Below are 12,938 nucleotides of genomic sequence, written 5' to 3'. Positions count from 1 at the left end.
TAATCCATACACCAGATTACTGGTGTCCTCTGTTCATAAAATATCTGTAACAGTTAGACTTGAACAGCTGTGTGTTGAAATTTGGAGGGAAACAAGTCTGGGGAAGCAAGTTCCAGAGAGATGAAGTTCAGGGAATGAAAGCATTCTGATAGGCAGAAGTTCTGCAATATGGCTGAGTGACATTCCAGTCATGAGTGCTACCACGAGGGAAGACATGGAGAGGTGGCACCATGGACGCAACTTCGTCTGAGCATTTGCCAAAAAAATATCTGTAAAATAATGCAAGGGAGGCAACATTCCTTCTTACTTGCAGGGGAGGTAGTTTATATGTAATGGCAGGGTTGTTAATGATTCTAACAGCTTTGTTCTGAATTTTGTCTAGTTGTCTTAATGCAACCTCTCCACAACCATTCCACAAGGGTGAGCAATAATCAAGCTGAGACCGTACATGACTCTTATAAATTAAAGCTAACTGCTCATCGGTGAAGAAGTTACGGACTCTGTACAATAATTTATTTGGTACGAATTTATGTGTAGTACAAGAGTACTGTATATTGGTTATCAGACAATAATACAGGTGATATAAGCATTCACTCACCAAAAACATCAACACATGGCACCTTCTTTCATGACGTTACCGCCTCATCACTTCCGCTTGTTTCTTCCTCTGGCTTATTTCTTCCTTTGTCCTCCACCTCAGGAATCACTTTCGCCTTGAATTTTGTCATTGGAGAGACTGTGGTGCGACATGTCTTTACTGGTCAGATCACTGCTAACAGGTGAGTTGCCGAGAAACTGGCGTGCGGGGGGAGGGGGGGGGTCAGGTGGGGCCAGGCATTATCACCACCTGGCGTTAGGTAGAGAAAGGTCTCCCACATATGCCTACCGAAAATCACCTGTGAAACTTGAAAAATGTGCAAATGACGGACCTCGCAATTGCAAAACGCATGGATACGTCATCGGATGTCACCGTGACAAAACGTGGCGACGTATCCATACGTCGTCAGGACGCCTCGGGTTAAATGCATTTTCGACTTACAAAAAAATCAACTTACAAGCAGTTTCTCAAAATGTAACCTCTTCGTAAGTAGGGGACCACCTGTATATCCATTTTATTTTCACTCTGCGTTCTAATATAAATTCAAAGCTAATTTAAACTGCACCTGCTTATTATGTTTTTAACTTTTAAGCTATGACATCTTATGCACATATGATGCAATGAGGGCAGTTGGCTTCCATATACTTACCACTATCTGTACGGTACAGCACATGAATACTGTATCCTATGAAGGGTATATTTCCAAATCATGAAGACTATTCATGGTTTTAGCTGCTCACAGTATTTTTGGTAAGCTAATCCCCATGAAAAATATGGGATGACTGTAGTATTCTTAAGGACATAAAAACACTGTTTTCAATCTCCCCATCTAATGTGATCAGTTGACAGAAATGGCATGGATGATAGTCACAATAAGGATGTCAGAATCCCAGAACATTTTTCAAAAAATTTCCCAGGGTTCCTGTCACTCATTTTAATAAATTCCTTATCCAAGGCTCTAATGAGTCATTTATCATTTGGAATAAAATGTTAGTGGGATACTATACTTCAGACAATCTACCTTGATAAATCTATTTCTATAATATTGAATAAAATACCTAACGAGATTCAACAATAGGAAGACTTATATGAAAGTACACCTTAGATTATATAATTCTCATGAACCTGCTTATTTACAATAATGTAGAGATGTATCACCATAATAAAATAATGACCTTTGTTTAGCACAGCACCTCTACACACTACAGTATTTATAACATAAGTAATTCTGAGTCTTCACTTCACAATGCCATGAAATATTCATGTAAAAGAATTAAATCCATATGCTGAAACTGTGGTAACTGCAAGCATAAAACAGTTTCAGCCTGACTTGAACAGGGTTCGAATCAAACCAAAACTGTCCTATCCTCACAATACAGTAAAAACAATTGCAGTATACAGTATTAGAATAATTCTTCTTTAGTGAATTTCTCTCATTCCTGCTGATATGGATCCCTACTCATAACTTACAATGTACAGTAGGCATCAATGAACACAATAACTGAATAAGTACTGTACACTTGCTCAATATTCTTACTGATACTGTAAAAAACAGTAAAGAGTAACAACCTAACCCATCTTACCCTCCTCCAAGGTGTAGGGTCACCTTGTTAGGATAACAGTCTTAGAACATCTAAGGGTAGATGATCAGCCTACTCCCCTTAACGGACATGATCAAAAAAGTGTCTAGTCACTTCTTGGGAATGAAATCAATGAGCTGACACTCCAACAGGATAAATCTAACCACTAGACCACAAACAGCAGTATGGCCACCCCTTTTACACTGAGATCTGAAATGAACAGAAGGTTGTCCTCATTACAAGTCAGGGATGTGTTCCAAAATAACAAATTTTTACATACAATAGCCACTGTACAATAAGGGGAACTAGAAAATCAGTTTCATAGGTAGCAAAGAAACTTTACTATGCAATTTTTCATTAATTTACTGGGGACTTAAAAAGAAAAAAAGCAGTTAAAATTCTGACGAGGGCTTCCTGTATCTGATGCAAACTGTCTGGCCATGAAGGCAAAGCTAACTATTGGAAGAACACTCCTTTCATTTGACCACATTCTTGGCATGCTGTTTCTCACAGTGAACCATAATGTAGGAGAGTGTGAATCAATAAATCATGGTACCCTTTGCCCACTTTTCATCCTGACCACTTTCCACCTAACTATCATCCTATTCTCTATCTTCTCATCAGGAATGTAGGGGCCTGGGTCTGAGGTGCATCTAACAAAAATCTGCATTAGAATATGTCTGATTCCAAGCAAGGGGTAAATGAGCTTATGGAGAAGTATTGAGTTACAGGCATCCTCCCACAATGATAAACACAAACTCACACAGCTAAGAGATGTATGCTTAAAACTAAGAGCATGAAAGTGCTGTTAATCTCCTAATATTTGGTGGTAATTGATGGAATGTCCCTAGCTGTTAAACTGGACGTCTGAATTCCACAATACAGAATACAGTCAGTAACAGTACAGAGAGTCAGGCTCATTCTATCTTTGTCACGTGCTTCAGAAATTATATGTCGGGAGGGGAGGACTTTCCTTACCATTCATGATTTAGGTTTTAAGGAAATAGTTGTAAGTTATGCATGCCACATACTATCTCTACGTTTCACACAATTCCTCTCAGTTAGATGACAATTTAAAATTTTCATCTTGGTACTACAGTATATGTTTTTATTTGGCTTATGGAAGATCTCTCATTGTGAAGAGGTCATTGTAAGTCACAGATGTTCACAGAAACACCAAAACACCACAGACACAGACAGTCCTCATTATAAGTCAGGTATGGTTTCTTCGATCTTAATTTATGTAATTTTTTTTTCCCCTTCATTCCTCTTCTGTCTTTCTTTACTTCATTCTTTCCTCATCCTTCTGCCTACAGGTGACTTTACACTCCCTCCTTTGTCTTTCTCTCCTTCATTCTATCCTGTTCCTTCTGCCTATGGGTGACTCTACACTGAGTGATAAGCCGAATGGTTTCCTGTACACCAGGAAATCATTTACGACGCTGGGTGGTAACCATAAAACCAAATTATGGCGCCTGGTGGTTTAGTGGGTGATTGCGGCGCTCCAATCGGATTGAGCTGGTGAAGGTTTATATCCAAGGGATGGTTGGGGTTATTGCTCACATAATGCCACTTAGGGATGAGGAATGAGTAAGGCTGGTCACTCTCATCTTAAATGTCAGGACCAACTTACCTAGCCCAGGGTTCCTACGCTCCTCATGGAGCAACGTAGGATTGGATGATGATGATGATATAGTTTTTCCCCTTTATTGCGTCTTCAGGAGCACAGGGGCCCAGGGCTATGCTACACATTCTAGACACTTTAGGCAAAAATGACCAGCTGCTCACCTGGGTCGTATTACGTGAGCAATACACCCCACAAATCCATCTACTTCAATTCTTTCTCCCATGAAATAATCTCATGTATAAATAAGGGATATGCTGCCTGTCACAAAATGACTGATAAACATATGAACATGAGATCTGACATTAAAAGAAGTTGATAGGCAGCCTTTATGTAACTTAACTGGTAAAAAGAATGTCAATTAATGGTAATTTATAAAAAAAAAGATTAAGTATACACAGACAAAATATGTCAGTCTCCACCATTTGTTTATACACACATTTACATATCAAGAATGATAATAAGAATTCTAAGAGAGAAATCTGTTCACTTTGTACATGCTACAAAAAGTATGGTACCTTGCATCTAAACATATTATTTTTGAAGTTGTCCTACATGACGTGCACAATAAATGCCTGTCACAAACAAATGATATACAGGTGACATGTAGAGGTGTATGGTATGTAGGAGGACTGCTGGGCCTTGATAGGAGGCTGTGAAGCCTATGCCCAGAGTTGGACACATAAAATATATATATATATATATATATATATATATATATACTGTATATATATATAACCTACTAATGGACACTTAAGGTCACATTCTCATCAGCTCAGGAACTTCTCTATCACCTCTGCCTTATTAATTTACTTCTCAATATTGCACACTAATATCCCCTTGTAGGTTAATTAAGCAATCCAAGGTAATTCTGTACGGTACAAACCTGACTACCGTTCTAACCTGACCTTTTCTCCTCATCTCAGAATGAGGAAGGGCAGTATCCACAAAACAAGGAAAGAGAAGATATGAAGGAGAGAGAAACATAAACACTACATCCAGTGAAATGGGTCACATGCTCATTCACATATCATTCAAGTCCCCAAAATCCTGGCTCTACCTCACCGGCCTAATCATCTGTACACTATTTTATTCACAGATGCACTTCACATACACTTGTCAGATAATCTACTCCATAGGGGTGACAAACCCTTGTCATGTCCTATTCATAATTCATGCAATTAAATTACCTCTTGTCAATTCCCTACCCTCATCAACTTCCATACCTCACTTTCTTACATTCATTTACCACGTCCATTAACCTTTTTCTTGGCAAACCATTCAAATGATCTAAATCCAGTCTCTCCAAACAACCACACAATCAAAGTTCACTCTCTTCCTTCCTCCACATATAGTAATTTTTATCACATCCAATCTATGCATTCCACACATATTCCCAAATAATCCCACTTCCAATGTTCTTTCTCTTCATTTTTTGCACTCACACCATACCAGTTTTAAACCCATAAGTAAATATACATACTAGCACCTTCATACAATCCTCCTGCAGCCCTCATTCATACCTATGTTTACTATCAAGGCCCTCATAACACCAGCTGCCTTCTCTCCTTGTGTCACTCTACTTTCCATTGCCTTTGCACATTTACCCCTTACTTTTCTTACTGCACCGAGGTACTAAACTTTCTTACCAATTTACGTCTCTCTCCATTCACCAGAACATCACACTGAGAGTTGCCTTCTCTCTCAACAATCATCACTTCATTCTTATCAGCACATACAAATACTTTCAAGACATGACATTCTCACTCATAAAAATGATCTGCAAACCTCCTGCTCACTATCAGCAAGCATCACAGTTTCATGTGCATACACCAGAATGATGATATACTAGAGAATATTAAGGTGCAAGACAAAATAAATTTCAAAGGAAGAGGTGCCTGAGAACTTCCTAAACACACAAGCATACAGCCTATGCTTATAAAGGGAAGCCAGACCTCTCCCTGAACACTTTGCAACTCCCATTCTTAAGTATTACCAAAGAATGAAGTTCCAGTATGGTGCTTACAGTAGTATATCAGTGGATTTTCAAAGCATGAACATCTTGAATACAGACGTATTTTGTATTCTATTATTGCTTTAGCCATATGATTTTACTGATTAGGAGAGGCTAGCTTTACTATAACTTTATTTTTTTTTTTTACAGTAAAAAATCTTTGTGGTAGGTGGGGGCACTCACCATCCACTCACCCAATGTAGTGCTGCTCTCGGGTGTCTGCCTTGTCCTCTCTTCCATCCTTCTTTCCTTCCATCTTCTTCTATCTTTCTTTCCTTCATTCTTTCCTCATCTTTCTGCCTACGGGTGACTTTACACTCCCTCTTCTGTCTTTCATTCCTTCATTCTTTCCTCTTCCTTCTGCCTATGGGTGACTCAACACTGAGTGACAAGCCAAATGGTTTCCTGTACACCAGGAAACCATTTACTACGCTGGGTGGACACCATATAACCAAATTTTGACGCCTGGTGGTTTAGTGGGTAATTATTGTGCTCCAATCGGATTGAGCCGGTGAAGGTTTATATCCAAGGGATGGTTGAGGTTTATTGCTCATGTAATGCCACTCATGGACGAGTGAGGTTGGTCACTCTCATCTTAAATGTCAGGACCAACTGCCTAGCCCCAGGCTCCTACACTCCTCATGGGGCAACATAGCACTGGATGATGGATGGAAAATCTTTGCCCAAAATACCATCACATTTTAAGCAAAATCTCTTCCCAAAATGCCATCATATTTTATTCATATTAATGCTCTAATATTTGAGACAACTCTAGTACTGTATGCAACTAAAATTATTGCCACATTATTTTATTTAGCTATGATTTAAGCCTAGATGTTAATATCAGTACTGTTATCCATCTTATGGTTGGTGCAGCTGTTAAATGGTATTCCATTTAATGTCAGATGATATTCAGCTGAGTGTGAATCAAAGGAGCCAGAGAGTTTTATGCATAAAAGAATTAAGTGTACTGAGAAAATTAACATACACCTTTCTTTGTGTAAAAAGCAAATCCTAAATTAACAGAACTTCACACATATTGGCAAAATTATTATTATAGTAAGTACTTTAATAACAATATAGAGTGGTGAAAAAGGTATATCTGAGCAAATCTTAAGGAGGAAGGAGAAGAGGTAGGTCAAGGAAAAGGTGGAAGGATATGGTGGATGAGTGTGTGAGGAAGAGAGGAATGGAAGGTCGGTGAGGCTAGGGGACTGACAAGAGATCGAGCTGGCTGGATGAATGTTGTGAGAAGTGCCTGATTAGGGATGTGACACTCCTTTTTAACACGACAGCGTCCAGACTGACTCTATCATATACATTTATGTGAAGTTACGGGATGTGGTGAATGTTTTTGGCATATCAGATACAGCTAGGATTCTGGGGGCTTGAATGATGAGTGAATGGAAGCATGGCCCATTGAACTGGGCAAACTTAGGTTGTCTGGATGTGCTACTCCTCATCCTACCCTAGGGTGGGAAAGGAGGTCCGGATGATGATTTTTTTTTTTTTTTTTGAAAGCACCTATGCCCAAAATAATTTAACTGTCAATGTAGAACACACCCTCAGCGATAACATGATTTAGCCTCATAAATAATGCAAATAATACCAACACTTCATCAATATCATAAAACTATATATTAAGTACATTGTTATTCCACAAGTTGTGAAATCACTGTACCTATACCTGTACTATAATTCTCATTTTGATACTCCCTTCCCCCTCCTCTCTCTCTCTCTTTTATATATGGTATTGAGCCGGTGAAGGTTTATATGCAAGGGGTGGTTGGGGTTTATTGTTCACGTAATGCCACTCAGGGATGAGTGAGGCTGGTCACTCATCTTAAATGCCAGGACCAACTTGCCTAGCCCCGGGCTCCTACGCTCCTCATGGGGCAACGTAGGATTAGATGATGGATGGATGGATGAAATATTTTTCAGTCCATCCATCCATCCATCATCCAATCCTATGTTGCCCCATGAGGAGTGTAGGAGCCCAGGGCTAGGCAGTTGGTCCTGACATTTAAGATGATATTTTTCAGTCATTTCTGTTTTGCAATCCCAGCACACATACAGATACTTATACTACAATTAACCCTCACAAGTTCTCTCCTACTATACTGAAACTCTCATACTGGTTCTTGAGCATCATACAATCCAGACGTGGTTACCTTATCTTACACTTTTACAATCTGTTCTGTTTTTCACCAAGTTTTCTGACACCATCCTTTTGACAGTGATTTTTTTTATCAACAATATCATTTTTACTAAACTTATGAAGGTCCTCAAGTACAACAGAATAAAATAAGCTATATCTAACCTTTCATTCTGAAAAGTTTCAAGGTGAATCAAACCATCTGGAGATAGCAAGAATAATAAGTCCTTGAAATCAAGGGGTTAATGCCTACTTTACCATAAACCCAATGCTTTGGCCACAACATCATATATCAACCATGGCAAACAACACCTCATAAATAGCTGTAACAGCTAAACTCACATCACTCCCTTCCTAGTGTATGGAAATGAGGTCAGCCCACCACAGTTCAGAATGTTTAAGGATTGGAGGCTGATCTATACCCATAATAGTACAGTACAAAATCACCTCTGGGGGTTTCAAACCTACACACAAGGCAAGGCTGTAACTCTGACTGGTGACTTCTAATCACTGTATTCCAACTAACTTTTAACCACTCCTAATACCTTAGACGACCTGTATTGCTGGGTTAGCACCATTCTGCCGGGCATCTGTGGTACGCTCCTGAAGGTCTCGTAGCTGTCGCTCTATTTCCTGTAGGTTCTGATCTGCGCTCTCTACTTTGTGTGCTACCAGTTTCCAGTAGAAGTGGAGTGCAAAGAGTGTGAAGAGTATGACGATTGGCACCAGCAGAATTGTTGAACTCACTGCTGCATTGCGAGAATAGTCTAGGAACTTCACCCAACTCAAGAGTCCAATTTCTACCAGGAAGAGCAAGATCCCAAGCACGGTTGAGAAGGTCCATGCCGCTTCAATGTACCTGGCAATATTTTAATCATTATCTCCTTCTATCCAATGACATATTTTTGTTGTTTATACAGGTATTTGCTACCACTCAATAAGTCTGTTCAGCTTGGGGAAACATTTCACAACTGTCTCTCTCCTGAGCTGAATTAACTCATCTGTCAGTACTAGTAATAATAATAACGATAATAATAATCTACTATATAAAGAGCACTTTCTGTCTGTCTCTCTGTTTGTTCACAAACTACTCCCTCAATTTTCATTTTACCAGGCCTTAACCTACATATTTGGAATCTTTATGACCCAAGGAAGATTTTAGGGGGGTCAAAATTCAGAACTGGGTCATTTGAGGTCACTGGCAGTGTTCACCTTTTTGACCCGCACAACACCAGGTATCCCTGCAGCCCAATTTTCGGCATGGAGACTCACATGACCTCCATTTCAGACACATGCTATGTCAGGTTGACTCCAAGGTCATTTGAGGTCACCACTCTGAAGTCATTTTAGGTCACCGACGATAGTAAACAAGTGCACACACATACTGTGCATTAGTCTGTGAAAGCTGAAACAGAAAGTTCCAGGACCTCTTATAATCCCTCCTCAAAAGCATGAAAGGTACATGGTCTATCTGGAGTAGAAAGAAAGACTGAACTAGAACGAATTGGACTGGAGTGTTCGTTCATCTTTTTGGTCTTATAACCCAAAGAAAATTTTAAGACCAAAAAGACCGATGGTTTGAGGGAGGGCGGCAAAGTAGTAAGTCAGATAAATAAAGAACGGGAACGAGAGAAGGATGAAGGACAGAGAGAGAGAGAGAGATGAGGGGAAGGGACAGGAGGAGGAAGATAATTATGGAGGGGAAGGGGGATGCGGAGTACCCCTGCTAGTAATAATATTCTATCTATACAGTATATCTATAGCCCAATGCCCTAATCCCGCAAAGGGTGGCCGCAGACAAAATGCCTCCAAGGCACTCTGTCACCCACCATTTGACTCCCCTCCCCCCAGCTCACTACCCCCTACCTCATATATCTCTCAACTCCAACCCTCCACCTCATCCTTGGTCATCCCCTCCCTCCACTTCATAATAATAATAATAATAATAATAATAATAATAATAATACTGTAATAATAATTCATTCATCATCATTCAATCCTACATTGCCCCAAGAGGAGCATAGGAGCCCGGGGCTAGGCAGCTCGTCCCGACATTTAAGATGAGAGTGACCAACCTAGCTCATCCCTGAGTGGCATTAAGTGAGCAATAAACCCCAACCATCCCTTGGATATAAACCTTCACCAGCTCCATCCGCTTGGAGCGCAATAATTACCCACTAAACCACCAGGTGCCAAAATTTGGTTATACAGTTACCACCTAGCACAGTAAATGGTTTCCTGGTGTACAGGAAACCATTTGGCTTGTCGCTCACTGTAGAGTGATCCATAGACAGAAGGAAGAGGAAAGAATGAAGGAAAGAAAGACAGAAGAGGGAGTGTAAAGTCAACTGCAGGGAGAAGGACAAGGAAAGCATGAAGGGAAGAAAGACAGAAGAGGATGGAAGGAAAGAAGGATGGAGGAGAGGAAAGGGCAGACACCTGAGAGCAGCCCTATATCGAATGAGTGGATGGTGAGCGCCTCCACCTACCACAAAATAATAATAATAATAATGATAATAATAGTATAATAGTACAATAGGAAGTATATGGTAGGATACTTATTGACAGAGTTAGAGAAAGAACAGAGAAATTAGTTGGAGAAGAACAGGGAGGCTTTAGGAAGGGAAGAAGTTGTGTAGATCAGATATTCATTCTTAGATCTTTAGTGGAAAAGTTTCTAGAGAAGGGAAAGAAGTTGTATGCGGCTTTCATGGATTTGGAGAAAGCATATGAAAGGGTGGATAGACAAGGATTGTGGAAAGTGCTAAGAATATATGGAGTAGATGGGAAGTTGTTGAATGCTGTGAAGAGTATGTATGATGGTGCGAAGGCTGCAGTGCGTGTGGATGGTGGAACTAAGTGAATTTTTCTCTTTGAAAGTTGGGTTGAAACAGGGATGTGTCATGTCTCCATGGTTGTTCAGTCTGTACATGGATGGGGTAATAAAAGACGTATAGTGGATGTTGGAGTGGCCCTGGTGAGAGAGGATAGTGTTTGGAAACTCCCTGTACTGTTGTCTGCAGATGATACTGTGTTGTTGAGTGAAGACGAAGGGGAGCTGCAAGGCTTGGTGGATGAGTTTGGGAGAATGTGTAAGAAACGGAATCTAAAGGTGAATGTAGGGAAGAGTAAAGTGATGGTCTTTGAGAGAGGTGAAGTCAGTGAATGTACAGCGAGGTTGGATGGTGAGGAATTGGAAAATGTGAGTACGTTTAAGTACTTGGGTAGTGTGATGAGTAAGGATGGAGATTTGGAGGGTGAAGTGCTTGAAAGGGTACAGCAGGGAAGAAAGGTTGCTGGTTCTTTGAAAGCAGTGATAAGAAACAGGGAAGTGAGCATGGAAGTGAAAAAGTTACTACATGACAGTATTGTGATACCAACTCTAACGTATGGAAGTGAAGCTTGGACGTTGTTGGAAGGACACAAGTCAAGAGTGAGAGCAGTGGAAATGAGTTATTTAAGAGGAGCCTGTGGAGTCACATGGAGAGATAGGCTGACGAATGAGGATATAAAGGAGCATTGTGGTGTGGATGTGGGTGTGATAGGAAGCGTTATGAGGAACACACTGAGGTGGTTTGGCCATGTGGAGAGGATGGAGGGTGAAAGACTGACAAAGAGAGTGTATGTGAGTGAGGTGGAGGGGGAAAGAGGGAAGGGGAGGCCGAGGATGAGATGGAGGGATGAGGTGGAGAGGTATATGAGAGAGGGGGATGTTAGTTGGGAGCAGGGCAGTGAAATGGCGGGGGACAGGGCGACTTGGAGGCGATTTGTTTGTGGCCACCCTAAACGGGATTGAGGCGTCTGGCAATAGATAGATAGACAGATAGAATAATAATAATACATACATAATAATAATAATACAGTAATAATAATCTATCTATCTATTGCCAGATGCCTTAAACCCATAAGGGGTGGCCACAGATAAATCACATCCATGTGGCCCTGTCCCCCACCATTTCACTGCCCTCCCCCCATGTCCCCCCTCCTCTCTTATATATCTCTTCACTTCATCCTTCCATATCATCCTCAGCTTCCCTTTCCCTCTCCTCCCCCTCCACCTCACTCACATACACTCTCCTCATTAGTCTCTCACTCTCCATGCTCTCCACACAGCCAAACCACCTCAGTGTATTTCTCCCAACACTTTCTATCACATCCACATCCACACCACAATGCTTCTTCACTTCCTCATTTGTCTGTCTGTCTCTCCATGTAGCTCCACATGCTCCTCTAAAATAACTCATATCCACTGCTCTCACTCTTGACTTGTGTCCTTCCAACAAGGTCCAAGCTTCACATCCACACATTAGAGTTGGTATCACAATACTATCATGCCCCTGGGGGTAAGGGGGTTTCAAGAATACTCCCCCAGTATCCCTGCTTGTCGTCCGAGGCGACCAAAAGGGTTGGTGGTGGGTTAGTGCCCCACTCCGTAAAAAGAACTAACTAAAAAAGCGAATAAAGCGCTTCGGACCTGGACGGACCATACTTTGACGACTAAGGAACGGACAAAGGACATTCTTAGGGTGGGAACATGGAATGTGAGAGGAGTGAATGATGAAGTGAAAGAGAGAAAGATTGTTCGGGTGCTTGAGGATGCAAAAGTGGATATATGTGGATTGACTGAAACTAAATGGTAAGGTGAAAGGATGAGAGAATGGGAATACGGTGTAGGTATATGTGCGGGAGTCAGTGAGAATGAGAGGGCAAGAGAGGGAGTATGTCTGATGATAAGCAAGAAGTGGAAGGAGAATATAAGAGAGTATGGAACAGTGGGTGCAAGGATTGTATGGGTGAGGATGAAAGTAGGTATACAAGCATGGGCGATTGTATGTGTGTATGCTCCAACAGAGGATCGAGTGGCAAGAGTGAAAGATGAGTTTTGGGCAAGAGTAGAAGCATGTATGGACAAGTTTGAGAGGAGCGAGAGAGTGCTGTTGATTGGAGACATGAATGGCAAAGTTGGG

At 40.9% G+C, this 12,938-nt stretch overlaps 1 protein-coding gene across 1 annotated transcript in view; it reads right to left on the bottom strand.

Moving 5' to 3' along the window:
* Positions 1 to 1,462: 1,462 nt before the first annotated feature.
* Orai (calcium release-activated calcium channel protein orai) overlaps positions 1,463 to 12,938 on the bottom strand; it is a 34,784-nt gene continuing 23,308 nt past the window's right edge. The window contains exons 4-5 of the mRNA XM_080275004.1: positions 8,517 to 8,830; positions 1,463 to 2,388 (exon numbers count right to left, since the gene is read on the bottom strand). Coding sequence (XP_080131130.1) covers positions 8,518 to 8,830 — 313 coding nt within the window. The 3' untranslated portion in view covers positions 1,463 to 2,388; position 8,517. The remainder of the gene's footprint in view (positions 2,389 to 8,516; positions 8,831 to 12,938) is intronic.

The sequence above is a fragment of the Coenobita brevimanus genome, chromosome 60 (assembly GCF_032717465.1).
Source record: "Coenobita brevimanus isolate Jiangsu-jjx chromosome 60, ASM3271746v2, whole genome shotgun sequence".
In the NCBI taxonomy this organism is placed as follows: domain Eukaryota; kingdom Metazoa; phylum Arthropoda; class Malacostraca; order Decapoda; family Coenobitidae; genus Coenobita; species Coenobita brevimanus.
The sequence above is the reverse complement of the archived record's forward strand: the minus strand, read 5'-3'. Positions and strand labels throughout refer to the sequence as shown.